Here is a 14,716-nt window from a genome sequence, read left to right on the forward strand (position 1 = left end):
TGCTTCGAAAAGGAATGCAAAGAGGACCAAGTCGCTGCCCTGCAGATTTCCAAAGGCGGGACCAGACAACACTCAGCCCAAGAAGCTGCCTGCCCTCTGGTAGAGTGAGCTTTCACTCCCTTGGGAACTGGTTTGCCCTCCAGAAGGTAAGCGGAAGTAATCATCTCTAAGCCACCGAGAAAGAGTGGGCTTTGAAGATGCCAGCCCCTTCCAAGCTCCCCCGATGAGCACAAACAAGCGATCCGTCTGCTGAAATTCTTCTGTAACCTTCAAATAATATTTGAGCACCCTTCTGACATCAAGACACTTGAGGCGAAATTGCTCCTCCGACCCTGAAGAAGACCTAAGGACAGGCAAAATCACAAAATGAGACACATGAAAACGCAACAAGACCTTGGGAAGAAAGGAAGGAACTGGCCGCAACACTATGAGGTCCTTTGCAAATTCCACAAATGGCAACCAACACGATAGAGCCTGTAACTCAGAGATCCTCCTAGCTGACGCAATGGCCACTAGAAAAATCACTTTGAGAGTCAAATCTTTCAAAGTACAGGACGTCAGAGCTTCAAAAGGCGACTGAGAAAGGGCCTAGAGAGTCAGATTAAGGTCTGGTGCAGCTGACGAATCAGGACACGAAGATAGGCTTCGGTAAGGTCTAGGGCCGTCAAATATTCTCCAGACCTCACGGTCTAGGGCCATCAAATATTCTCCGGGCCCCACTGATACAATGACCAAGCAAAGACTTTGGACTTTGAGTTGGACTGACACAGTGCAAGAAATCTGATACTGGAATAAGCTAGTCGTCTGTGAAGTTTATTTGATTTGCGGTTACTGCCAGCAAGTTTTGTTCAAGTAGTCTATGGACGGATTATTATTGTGAGACATTTATGAGAGCTGGATGTTATGGCATGTAGCTACAAAAATTTATTTTGATGTATAGTGAATGCAGTATACAAGTGTGCCCATATCATCACTTTAAGGGAAAGAGTGGGACAGGATTTTAGTTTGGGTAGAGGGTGAATGGTTGTGAGAGTGTGTATGAGTGTATTTGATAAAAGCAGTAGGGGGAAACTGTATTGGAAATAATTATATAAAGGATTTTCTAAAAATATATATATTTTTGAAAGCAAACAAATTGTTTAAGAGATATCTGTTGGAGATTCTTAATATCTCAGCACAGACTATTCCCTCTATAAAGTATATTTCCTACCTGGATCAAGACCAGCTAGTGTATCTGGAAGAAGTAGTCCCCCATATCTGAGACAGCTCGTCTCAAACTTCAAATAGTATGACCACATCACATCTTCACTGGCTATCAGTACCTTAAAGGGCTAAATTTAAAACTCTTATGTTTGATTTTCAAAATCTTCAGGCAAAATGGGCTAGAGTACTTAAAGAATAAGTTAGCCCTCGACACACCGTAGAGACTTGTAAGGTCCTGTTTGGTTTAAGCTTCGGCACTGAAACTGGCCCAAATCTGGTTTGCCATTTTTCATTTTCAGCAGAAAACAAAACCCACCCCCCTGACAAAAAGTGACTATTGTCTTCCCCACCACAACCGAAGGTCACCACCCATAGGCCCTCCCCAGGACTACCTTAGAAGCCCTAGCAGTCTACTGGCCTCGACAGGGCAGGACCAATCCTTATTCGCTCCAGCCCACGCTGGCTCTGCAGTCAACATAGTTGGAGATTGGAACTGGCATGGCCAGGAGCAATCTCAAAATGGCTGATGTGACCTCCTGCAGCAGTCTCACGAGACGCAGCCATTTTGAATATGGAGCCTGCATGGACAGAAGCGTCTGGGGATCACTGCTGCTCTGACAAAGCCACTAGCACTTCTAAGGTAGTCTGGGGGGGGGGGGCTATGGGTGGTGGAAGGGTGGTAGCTTTCGGTTGGGGGGGCAGCAATGGCTTTCATGGGGAGCAGCTTTCTGTTGATGGGTAGCTGTGGCTTTGGGGGGGGTGGGGGGGCTGGCTTTCTGTCAGTGGGCTGGGCACCTGTGCAACCTGCTTTTGATCAGGAGTGTACTACCCAGTTTCGTCCAAACCTGTGCAGCACATTTTGACCACAGATTCAGTATTGACCAAAACCAAAAACCCTCTCAAGGAGCATCACTATCTGTATCCTCATCAAAAGAAACTGCACAAGTGCAACATCTACCGGTGAGCCTTCTCATGATTAGCCCACTCTGGAACTTACTCACAGAGGGTTACATCTAACTTAAGAGTACCTTAACTTCAGGAAATGGGTGAAAGCCTGGCTTTTCTCCAAGTCTTTAATACATGTGGTGACTATCCACTCACTACACACCTAAACTAACTTTCTTCAAACTCTGTAACTTAGACCGGTTCCACATACTTTTTCAACTGTATCTGCATATAATTTGCTTTCAGTTTAGTTACCCATCTGTTTATCCAACTGACTTTGTACTGCCCATCTTGTCCCCGTCTATACATTTCAATTGCACTTGCTTCCTTGACTACATAGTAAGGTGTTTCATTGTATTGTACAAATAGCATTAGCATCATATATCTATGTTATTTGTATGTTCGTGTGTGCCTATTAGGTTTTTCATTGGTATTGTGCTGATATTGTATCATATTTTATTTCAATGTTCTTCCATGCTGTCTATTATGGTATCATTTGTATTGTACTGACATTTACTATATTTGTTACAAGATTAGGCAATCCTGTTAGATATATGTATTTCTGATACTATATCATATTAGTCCCATAACTAGATTTTAAATTTGCATCTCCACATTTACCTCATCGATTGTATTTGTGCTTACATTTGGTCATTTTACTATTTTTATGCTGTTAACAAAATTTTACATTTTGTGTTAAATTGTACCTTCTGTATACCGCCTTGGGTAAATCTCTTCATAAATGTGGTTAATTAATCCCAATAAACAAACAGTACATTGCAAAACTGTTTGAATTAAAACACGTCCTATAAATAACAATGGTTTGTAATCATAATAATAAAGTACAGACCACTAATCTAAAGAAAACACATTGGGCTCCTTTTACAAAGCAGCGCAACCGATTAGGGCTTCTTCGCATTCAGCAAGTCGCTTTGTAAACAGCGCCCACTGCACAGTGACTTAGCTACAGGGGGAGCTTTGGAGGCCTGGGCCCCCCAAATTGGATCCAGGGCCTCTGGTTTGGCTGGCGGTGGTTGGGGACCTAAAACTGCGCATGCACGCAACATGAGGGGAAGCACGGCAGGTAATGTGCAGAGAATAGTGCTTCAGCTGGCAGGGGATTGGGGACCCCCACCAGCCAAGGTATGTGGGTTACAGCAGGGAGGCGAACCAAACTGTGCTCCCCCCCACACACACATACATACATACATACATACATACTCTTTGGGCTCCGGACCTCCCCAAACCTTGAGGTCTGGCTATGCCCCTGCGCATTAACAAAAGCAGTGTTACAAGTAAATAAAACCCTCATTTTATATTTCCCCCAAATAAACGTCAAACTCCCCAAATATTCACAGCACTTTGCTAGACATTTCACACATTATACCAGAGCTGCAAATTTGGCTAGAAACTCACAAACATTGTTACTTACACCTGTGGGTGCTGTTCACATGCTGAAGATGGAAAAGACCCCAGGACCACAACTAACATATATCAGTATGCAATACTGTACCACAAGACCACCGTGATCACGTGCCTCACTACACAGATGAGGAAAACCTCAGTTTATTACTACTCCAACACAAAATCCCTCAGGTACGGCTAAGTAAACTTCAGGGATTAGCTAGACTGATGCACACAGCAATACAACGGGAGCCTTAAAACATTCCCTACAAGATATGAAGATAAGCAGGAACGGGAAGGAGAAAATTACCTACCTCCGCTGTTTCCTCCTTGCTGCTCGGGCTCATGCCACCATTCCTCTCCTAAATCGTCGCCCATGTCCTACACAATACTCCGAATTCCAAACTGCGCGGGGCCGCGGGAGGACTTCATACGTCACAACCAGCGACAACAGACCAACCTCACACTAAGCGAAACTACAGGGGGAGGAGAGAAATGTGTGTTCCAAACCTCGCTCTGAACTGTCACCCGGGATACTGTGGACAAACCAAAAAGAGGCTTTAAACGCAATCTTCAGAAACCAAGCTGCAAGATGAATACCTAGGGGATCTTTTACTAAAGCTTAGCTTAGCTCGACTTAGCTGCAGCAGAATCCATAGGAATAAAATGGCCCCTGCTGCAAATAACTCGAGATCAGCTTTAGTAAGAGACCCCCATTAGACCTTTGACACTGTGAGATTAAAAACTATAATTAAGACACTCAATTTTAACCTGTGATGGTAACACTTTAAAATAAACCCGAATATAACCTTTGCTGGTCATCCTTTATGCAATACCATCATGGTTTAAAAACATTTTTGAAAAGTTTAATTACACGTACATAGTTTATCAAGGGGAGGAGTGTGATGTTCAACCAGAGGTTTTATTTTAAAAGAAAAAATATATGTCTCAAGTCTGATTTATGAAATAGTGTTTTTCTATGCTTGGGATAAATAATTAATTTGGTTGACCACAAAGTGTGACAATTGCTCTATAATAAAACTAATGTTACAACTATGGATAACAAATGTCAACATTTTCAAAGATTAAACCTCACTGTATGAACTGTGCATTTCATTCTAGATCCATATAATTATCACACAGATTTCTGATCAAAGACGTGACCTCCTCATTAAGAGTTCTTTTTACCAAGCAGCTGATTAGAATAGGCTAAATTCAACAAAACCTGTGGGAATTGAGGGGGTATTTTACTAAAGCTTAGCTTGAGTTATTGGCAGCAGGGATGTTATTCCTGTGGGCCCTGCTGCCAATAACTCAAGCTAAGCTTTAGTAAAAGACCCCCTTAATGGGCTTCGTCACATTCCACGCACACTAATCAGTAGCATCTCTTTGTAAAAGGAGCCCTAAATGATGTTCCAATAATAAATGGCAGATCAAAACATATTCATATAATTTTAACAGCAGTTTTCCTAGTTGCTTTTATACCTTATATTAATGTGTTTGTAATAAGAGGTATAGGGTTAATAGTCAAAAATTTCCTATTTATTTTTTGCAATATAAGTGTGTATTTAGGAATGGTGGCACATATTGCTGAATTGTCATCTTCTAGATTGCTAGACAGATCCCCTATTGATAACCCTTTGGTCTGAGATTCAAAAACTTAAGAAGGCATTAATACAATTGAAGCTACATTCAGCCACCCTTGTAGACTGTTGTCATGTACAAAGGATTCCTTGAGGTCTCCGCACTCTTGCTTAACTATACAATAAACTTGCCTTGAGTTGCTAACCATCAAATTATCCCAAATGACTCTGTACCACGCATCTTGTTCCCATTATGTATCTGCTCTTGGTCCCTCAGCTATATAGTAAGCCGTCTTGTAGAAATTCTTTAGTATATCTATGTTAGTTCAATGTTCTATGCATACTTATTAGGTGTATCATTAGTAGCATGCTAACATTGATATACTAAAGAATTTCTACAAGAATTTCTACAAGAATTTCTACAGGGTAATTCTCTACCCTGCCCCCCTCTGCCCGTCCATGCCCAGCAATTCTCTCCCCTGCCCATCCATGCCCAGCAATTCTCTCCCCTGCCTCCCTCTGCCCATCCATGCCCAGCAATTCTCTGCCCTGCCCCCCTCTGCCCATCCATGCCCAGCAGTTCTCCTCCCTCCCCTGCCCTCCCGCTCCCATCCATGTGTAGCGATGTCCTTCGCCCCCCCATCCTCCCCTGCCGCTCCCATCCGTTAGTTTCAAATACCTGCCTCGAAGCGCCGCCTTATTTAAAGCCCTGCTACCCGTCTCCAGCTGCCTTTCCTGCTTGCTTCTCAGGAGTTCGGTTCTTCGCGCCGTTAGTCCCGCCGCGGGAAAAGGAAATGACGTCAGAATGACGTCAGAAGGCGGGACTAAGGGCGCGAACCGAACTCTTGAGAAGCAATCAGGAAAGGCAGCTGGAGACAGGCAGCAGGGCTTTAAATAAGGCGGCGCTTCAAGGCAGGTATTTGAAACTGACAGATGGGAGCGGAGGGGAGGATAGGGGAGCGAAGGACATCGCTACAAATGGATGGGAGGGGAGGTAAGCATGGCGCCCTCCTGCCATGCTTACCTTGTGCAATGGAGCCGGCTCACCCCTTACAACAACTGGCTCGCAAGAGCTGTCAAAATTTAACAAGCGGCTCTTGCGAGCCGGTGTGAGCCGGCTCCAGCACACCACTGCAGTGAGGAATCCTGCACATACACAGGGCTCTGCCCATGTGTCTGGTCATTACCTTATGTTTTACCAACCGTTATTCTTATATGTCCAGCTAAAACTGAGGCAGCTTGGGCAGAGAAATTATATTTGTTAAGCCATCTGATTTTAATTGCTCAAGAAGTCTAGCTTTTGCTAGACTAAGAGGTTAGAAAGGTCAGGGAGAAGTAATTATTTACCACATCTGGAGGCCATTGGGCATAGTGGATAATCTCGAGGGATCAACAAGCAAACAGTGTTAGAAGATAGTTTTAAAAAGATTAGGCTAATGTTGGTTAGAAGAAAAAAGAGTAGATTTAAATAATTCTAGATGAGCTAGATTTTGTCTTATAAGGAATTCTGATTTCTGCTTATTTTAGAATATGTTTTATTCTGTGTAATTAATAAGTTCTATTTCTATGTAGAATATCTTTTCAATTCAACTTTGTCTGACCTTTCAAGTGATATTTCTGCAAGTTTAAATAGATCATCTGGTTTGAATTATCCACAGTCCTAGCTAGGTGAAAGAGGTCAGGAAAAGTCAACTTTGTTCCTTGATGAATAGCTAAGTGAAGGACTGGTCCTGAAAGTAATGACAAACTATATCTGTGTGCTATTAAGTAAGATTGGCCCCTTAGCCCCTCAATGAACCTAAGTTATGAAGTTAGCTGGGAATTTAATCATAATAAAATGCCAAGAGATAGGTGCCACAATGTCTAGTGTGAGAGGCCCCAGGTCATAGGTCAGTTAGGAAATGTCTGGAACCTATGTAACTGATATTTTGAACATATGTGTAGAGATGATTGGTTCAGGCAGGGTAATCAATCTATTCTTTACCATCTGGAAAGTAAGGGGGGCTAGAGGGGTTTAAAACTGTATATAACTGGGAGCAGAAGCAGCTTACGTTAGAAGGAGAGAGCTAAGAAGAAGAGAAGGAGCTGAGACAGAAGCCATAAGATCCAGAGAGCTGAGAAAGAGAAGAAGAGACTTAGTGCTGATGTTCTACTTTGTTTGCTGGCAAATAAAGAAGATTTCTCCCTCATTCTGGTGTGTGCTGTTTGACTCCTGAAGTACCACAGATTCTGCTAACAATAGTGGTAATTCCTGCAACAAAACTGGTTTGTACTAGTTTGCAAATAAAACCGTTATAAGGCCTCTGGCTGCAGTGAACAGGATGTGCTGAAGTGTGCAGTAACAGGTCCCAGAACAAACACGCACAAAGCACAAAGAAGCATAGTTGCATGACAAATTCCGTAACAGTCTCTGCCCTTTTTTTGCTTTTTCTGAAGAAATTCAATGTGAGGACGGGGGGGGGGGGGGGGGGGGGGGGGGAGGGGAGTGAAAAAAGTGAATGGGATGCCATAGAGAGGGGCCCACAAATGTATGTTTGCCTAGGGTCCAATATAGTGGTAATCCATCCCCATCACCTCCATTTTCCTGATGTCCATTTTTTCTCTTAATGCACCCCAGCATTCTTCTGGCCTTTCCTATTACCTTAGTTACCTGTTTAACCACCTTATCATCTGATACAATCACCCCAGGTCGTACTCTTCTGTTTGCAAGACTTCAACTTCACCCCTGTACTGTACAGCTCCTTTGGGTTTGTTTACAACTCAAATTTATAATCCTGTTTTTTTTTCTATCATCACATCTTAGCTGCAAATTCTACACCCTTTCTCAGGTTTCCCAGCAACTCTCCTGCACACTAGTAATGTCCAGGGGTGGACTGAGAGTGGTCAGGGCCCCTGGGCACTGAGGGTGGTCTGGGCCCCCTGCCTGGCCGCTGCCTGATCCAATGCCCCCCACCCGACTGCCACATCCGACACCCCTGCCATCTGCCCACTGCGTTGCTATTCCCCCGCCCGCAGATGAAAATGTCAAAAACTGACATATTTCAATCACTATACTATAGGTTAGCAAATACAAATAAAATAAAACATGGAAAATATGATACAATTTTATTGGACTAAATATATTTTCCAAGTGTCTTTCAGAGGCCAAAACCCTATTTACTCAGGTCAGGACAGTATACTGCTGTTAAGGTATTTTGTTCTGACATGAGAAAGGAGGGTTGGGTCTCTAAACATGTATTAAAATTAGTCCAATAAAAATTATCACCTTATTTCCATTTTCTGTATTAACACAGCTACCACACTACTTTATCCTAAACTAAAAATTAAATTAAATGTTTAATACCTTTGTTGTCTGTCCGTTTACTTTTTCTGATTGTGTTTCTGCTTTCCTCGAGCTCTTCTTAACTCTTGCATCTACCCCTCTCTCTCCCCCCTTTCCATCCAGCATCTGCTCTTTCTCTCTCTCCCCTTTCCTTCCAGTGTCTGCCCCTCTCTCTCTCTCCTTTCCATCCAGTACCTGCCCCCTCTCTCCCCCTTTCCATCCAGAATCTGTCCCCTCTCTCTCCTCACTTCCATCCACTCAGGCCTCTCCTCTCTCCCCAGTTCCATTCAACATCTGCATCCTCTCTCCCTCTGGCTTCTATCCCCTCTCCAGGGCCGCCGAGAGCAGGGGCCGGGCCAGGGACAAGGTCACCCCCGGGCCCCCCACCCCACCCGAGGTCGCCGCCCACCTGAAGTCGCCAGGCCCCCCCTCCACCCACCCGTAACTAACCTTAAGTCTCCTCCTTTCACTTCGTGCAAGAAGCAGCAGCAGGGCAGACCTCTCCTCCTTCCTTCCATGCCCCGCCCTCGCGGACATTACGTCAGGCGAAGGCGGGACACGAAAGGAGTGGCCTGCCCTGCTGCTGCTTCTTGCGCGAAGTGAAAGGAAGAGACTTAAGGTTAGTTCCGGAGCGAGGAGGGCGGGCAGGCCACACTGCAGCGGCATCGGGCCCCCCCCCCCCGGAGGGCCGGGCCCGGGGACTTTTGTCCCCCCCTCTCGGCGGCCCTGCCCCTCTCTCCCCTTCATCCAGTGTCTGTCCCTCTTCTCCCTATTTCCATCTGGCATGTCCCTTCTCTCCCTCTCATCCAGTATCTGTCCCTCGTCTCCCTCTTTCCATCTGACATGTCCCCTCTCTCCTCATCCAACATCGCATCTGTAACCATCTCTTCTCCCTTCCATCTGGCATCTGTTCCCCCTCCCCATTCCATTCTTCCATCCAGCGTCTGCCCCCTCCCCCCTCATCCAGTGTTTCAGCCTTTTTTTCAGCCCCCAACACCCAAATCCTCTATCCCCCCCAATATCCCACTGCTGCAGCCACCACTGCTACTGCCCTGCTGCTGATGTTTCAGCAGTGGCAGCAAAAAAAGAAAAAAAAAAAGATTGCAGGGCTGCACTGTTCCCGTTCGTGGCTGACTGCCTCTGCCCTGGAACAGGAAATTGTCAGAGGAAGGCGGGACTGGCAGCCACGAGCAGGCACAGTGTAGCTTTGCATTTTTTTTCTATTTTTGCCGCCACCGCTGTAACAGTGGCAGCAGTGGTCGCGGCAGGAGGGTATTGTGTGGGAGTGGGGAAAGCCGCAGGCATCTGTGCTGAGCCTCTGGGCCCTCGGGCACTGCTAGCTTGCCCAAATGGTCAATCCACCCCTGGTAATGAGTGGAGGAGTAGTCTAGTGGTTAGTGCAGTGGACTTTGATCCTGGGGAACTGAGTTCAATTCTTACTGCAGCTCCTTGTGACTCTGGGCAAGTCACTTAACCCTCCATTGCCCCTAATACAAAATAAGTACCTGAATATAAGTAAACTGCTTTGAATGTAGTTGCAAAAATCTCAGACAGGCAATATATCAAGTCCCATTTCCATTTTAATTCCATGGCTGAGTCTGTCTCCAAAGAGAGGAGACAACATGCTGATTTAGAACCAAATCAACTGTTTCCTCAACACTACTTGAAAGGTTATTTTTTTTTCTTTATTTATTTGGATTTTAAGCCCATCTTTCCAAATGACACTTGAAGGTGGTGGTGGAGATAAGGACAGTATCTGAATGTAAGAAAGCACAGCAGATTTCTAAGAGAAGGGGCTTATAGAGACTGGACAGCTGATGTTTTAACTGGCAGCTGGACAAGCTGTATTGTTTTGGGTTTTTTTTCTGCTGTCATTTGCAATGTTAGTTTCCAGCATTTTTACAACTGAAACACACTAACCAATAGTTAGGTCTGTATTAATTACTCTACTTACTCATGGTAATCCATCCTCTGCTCATCATAATGCTTATTGTTCAAAAATGTTAACATCCCTCTATTGCTGAGATCCGCTTTCACTGTAAACCACTATAAGGGGGTCTTTTACTAAAGGTTAGCACGAGTTATTAGCAGTAGGGCACATAGGAATAAAATAGGCCCTGCTGCAGATAACGAGTGGGATCCAAATACTAGTTTCCCTGATTTTCAGACCATTGCTCTAAACCAGTGGGTCCCAAACCTGATCCTGGAAGCACCCCAGCCAGTCATATTTTCAGAATATCCATAATCAATACTAATGAGAAAGATATGCATGAGGTGGAGGCAGTTAATGCAAATCTCTCTCATGAATATTCATGATGGATATCCTGAAACCTGACTGGCTGGGCTGACAGCCTCCATGACCAGGTTTGGGAACCACTGCTCTAAACACTAGGCCACTCCTTCAATATTTATGACTTTTATTATATTTTATTGGATTGATGTTAACCACGGTGACCTGTGTTCAACAATAGAGGTATATCAAGAAATAAACATAAAACATTAAAATTCAGCTTAAACAGATTCACTAAAGAATTTCTCCTATTTTGTGCCTATAATAAATACAGCCCACTAAGAATGCCTAGGCAGGAAACGTTTAGTTCTCAATAGGCGTTAACCAGGTAAGAATGGAATTTGCCTCTTGTCTCCAGCTTGCTAAGCAATGGTCAAAGTCCCTGTTACATATCGTTGCTGAATCATATAACAAGACATCAGCCAAAAGGAGGAAATTTTTTATTGAAATCAGCATATTATAAGTAGATTGAGAAATAAGACCAAGTACAGAAGCTCACAAAGGGCGTTTCTAGACTTGCACTATGCGTACACCTGTGCTGATGAACAGAGAAAGAAGGGTAAACAACAAAATCTGGTCGTCCAAGAGCAAAGCTCAGCCCTCTCGTTATGTCACGTCAGCTCTAGGCGCTTATACTTTGGGGGGGAGGGTGAAGCTGGGGTACCAAGGTCCCATGGTACTCACAATCGAAACCACACACCCGTGTCCAAACAGCGAGACCGACCGTGAACAGCAGCAACCTACCTTATCCTTTACAGAGGCCCCACCCCCTCTACTTATCTTTTGCGACACTAGCCCGCGAGCCGCCCTCAATCATAGCTTGCTTTTACGGCCGAATGACGTGGACGTCAACACAGAGTGATGGCCGAGGCGGCTGAGGTTCTGCCAGTGGAGGGATGCTGGTGAGTGAGCTGAGGGAGCCGATGAGCGGGGAAAACGGAGGACGAGGAGGCGCCCCCGGCGGTTTCAGAGATCGAGCGGGTGCCGTACAGTTTGCCCACACCGACTGGGCCGGGGTTCCAGAGCCTCAAGGCCCTGGCTAAGAAGTCTTTTCCAGTTCTCGCGTAGTGTTAATCACTCCCTGCTTCCTCGTTCTCTTCATACTGGTTACATATCTTTATAATAACACCACAAGATATGCGCGAAACAGGCCCTGCTCTGGGTGTCTTATGACCTAGTCTGGTCCAGACACACAGGCGAGACCTGGTGAATTCTTCTTGTTCACTTTAATTCGTTTTATCAATGGAAGGCGTTGGAAATGATTTATTTAAAACATCATGCATACTTATTATGAATTTTATCCTCTCCTTCTTGGGTTATTTGGACTCCTTTTCACATGAATTCTCAGATTGAGCCTAATATTTAATTTCAGTATATCCATCGCGGGTCTTTTTCCTAAAGTGGACGTAAAACTGGTGCTGTCATAAGCTGGAGCGCCACTGATCATACAGCTTGACAGATAAAAACATTTCCAGCGAGGATGTGCTTAGCATTATAGTATGGTTGTGACTACTGATTGATAGTTTATTTTCCTATTCGTATTGGAGTTCCTTTCTGTTTTCCTAGTTTTATTTTTATCTTGTAAACCGCTGTGACCTTGTTTTAAAGTGGTGGTATATTAAGCGTCCAATAAACATAAATACAATATAGGATTTTTGTAATGTGTTTCATTAAGATTGAATCGGTGTCCCTTGCATCATTAACAAGTCGTTTATAAATTTACAGCCATCCAAGTAGGGTAATGTGACTTGTCTAGAAAATCTGATATTTGCCTGTCTGGATCATGTCTAAAGGTGAAAGTAAGGTAGGGACAATATTAACAAATGCACCCCTCTGTACTTGAAGTTTGTTTACACTTTCAAACAACAACAAAACCAGGGGACACAAGATGAAGCTAGAGTATGGTAGATGTAAAACAAACAGGAGAAAGTTTTTCTTTACTCAGTGTGTAGTTAGACTCTGGAACTCGTTGCCGGAGAATGTAGTGACAGCAGCTGGCCTTACGGAATTTAAAGGGGGTTTGGACAGATTCCTGAGGGAAAAGTCCATTGAACATTATTTTTTTTTTTTGGGGGGGGGGAGTTGCCGGGTTCTTGAAGCCTGGATTGTCCGCTGTCGGAGACGGGATGCTGGGCTTGATGGACCCTTGGTCTTTTCCCAGTATGGCGGTACTTACGTACTTTCCATATAGATACACATTGAACAACCCACATGTGCAGTTATATTTGATTGTATTGGTGATTTTTGAGAGGTTGACGTGTCCATCTTTGGGATTTTGGTTGGGATAAAAACAAAGGAATTATGTATGGAAGACATGCCATCTAATCACCTCTAAGCTTGTGTGGTTCCAGCACCAGTATTTGAGGAGCAAAGGCAGTTCTGGGTTGGCTTCTTTAGTCTGTGTCCTGATCATGGCTGGACAGTTTCACTTCAGTAGTTGGAGAACAAGGCCAATGCTGGGCAGACTTCTGTGGTCTGCCCTGATCTTGGCTGGAGAGATTTGGATTGGCTGGCGTGGGCTTCAATGACAGCTTCAGTAGTTGGAGAATAATGCTAGTGCTGGGCAGACTTCTATGGTCTGTGGTCTGAAAATGGCAAGAACAAATCAAAATCAAGTATGCATATCCTACCTTATGCTATGAGTTTTTCTTGTTGGGCAGACTTGGTGGACCATACAGGTCTTTACCTGCCATAATCTATTATGTTACTATCAGATAATTGTTAATCTGGGACCTTCAGAAGTAAAACCACATGACTTTGCTCCACAGTTTAGGTGAGGAAATATTTGTTTTGCCCACAAGTCTTATGTTAGCATATAGGATAACATATCTCCAGGTACTGTTATTTCTAAGTGCTTGCTTATTTTGCATTCTCTGAACAAAGTTTTGGCTATTTTAACATGTAGTTTTATTAACATTTTTAATTTAATTAAAATGTGTGTAGTTTTTGAAAATGAGACTTGAATCAATCATCCTGTTGAGTTGTTTCCATAATAGTAGGACAGATTATTACAGGAACTAAGCAACAGAAACTGGTGCTAATGACCATGCAAATTACAGACAAATAGGAAAATTACTAAACACTAATTCCTGACAAATAGGAGTGTACTGAACAGAAACATATTGAGCCCAGTAAATATGCTCCAGGATTAAAAAAAAAATGTACAAGGACCAACTTGATACAAGGAGAAACTTCAACCAGTTTCATTAACAGATTAAGGTTAACAGTATTGTTTTTATGTACAACATGATTGGTATATAAAGTCAGCTGTGTTACTTTTTTTCCATTTTGCACATATTTAAAGTCTAGTGACATTTAATGTTTTGAGTATTGCTCATTTAGACTGAATAAAGATGTTTTTGTTTTTTTTGCATGTAGCTGCCTTCTCGGTGCTCTAGCTAATATATCTGCTTGTTCCTAACAAAGTAAATGATCTGTGAATAGTGTACTTTGGAAATCACCATTATAAAAACATTCCCTATTAATGGGCCTGTTTATAGGTCCAATAAGCTACCTGTGCATGCTGTCTAGTTTCGAAAAGACTTTTTATAAACCAAAACAAAGTGGGAAAAATGTACATTCATATACCATTTGGTACAGATTTTCAGGCAAAGCATATTGTATAATCATGTCCACTAGAATCCAATGCTCCTTTACTGAATATCAAGCACAATCAGCTTCAGCATAACCTTTATAAATTTAAAGTGATAGGCAATGAACCACAGCTGCGCCACACTGCTTTCATACTTTAAGCAGAGTCTTAAGTGCGCTCACATCGTCATCGGCTCATCAGCATTCACCACCCTTAACTTCAATCTATGTTTGTAAATACCTTAAATTTTTACTGTCTCTATATGTAAAAGGCACCTCCAATGTTCTAATGAAGCCTCAAGCCGGAAGTTTGAAGCGGTCTAGATATCCGGATTGTGCATGAGTGTCTGCCCCACCCTCGCGTCACAACATGATGAC

The 14,716-nt window shown here is 43.5% G+C and overlaps 2 protein-coding genes across 5 annotated transcripts in view; one reads left to right on the plus strand and one right to left on the minus strand.

Moving 5' to 3' along the window:
- Positions 1-4,058, minus strand: part of CMSS1 (cms1 ribosomal small subunit homolog) — a 488,636-nt gene extending 484,578 nt beyond the window's left edge. Inside the window, exon 1 of one of the 3 annotated variants that reach the window (XM_030204064.1) lies at positions 3,863-4,058. In XM_030204064.1, the coding sequence (XP_030059924.1) occupies positions 3,863-3,899 (37 nt within the window). In that variant the 5' untranslated portion in view covers positions 3,900-4,058. The remainder of the gene's footprint in view (positions 1-3,862) is intronic. The other 2 variants (XM_030204063.1, XM_030204065.1) reach the window with 2 other exon arrangements.
- Positions 4,059-11,561: 7,503 nt separating this feature from the next.
- TBC1D23 (TBC1 domain family member 23) overlaps positions 11,562-14,716 on the plus strand; it is a 111,001-nt gene continuing 107,846 nt past the window's right edge. For both annotated transcript variants that reach the window (XM_030204069.1, XM_030204070.1), the window contains exon 1: positions 11,562-11,649. In XM_030204069.1, coding sequence (XP_030059929.1) covers positions 11,609-11,649 — 41 coding nt within the window. In that variant the 5' untranslated portion in view covers positions 11,562-11,608. The remainder of the gene's footprint in view (positions 11,650-14,716) is intronic.

This window comes from Microcaecilia unicolor, chromosome 5, assembly GCF_901765095.1.
Source record: "Microcaecilia unicolor chromosome 5, aMicUni1.1, whole genome shotgun sequence".
Classification (NCBI taxonomy): domain Eukaryota; kingdom Metazoa; phylum Chordata; class Amphibia; order Gymnophiona; family Siphonopidae; genus Microcaecilia; species Microcaecilia unicolor.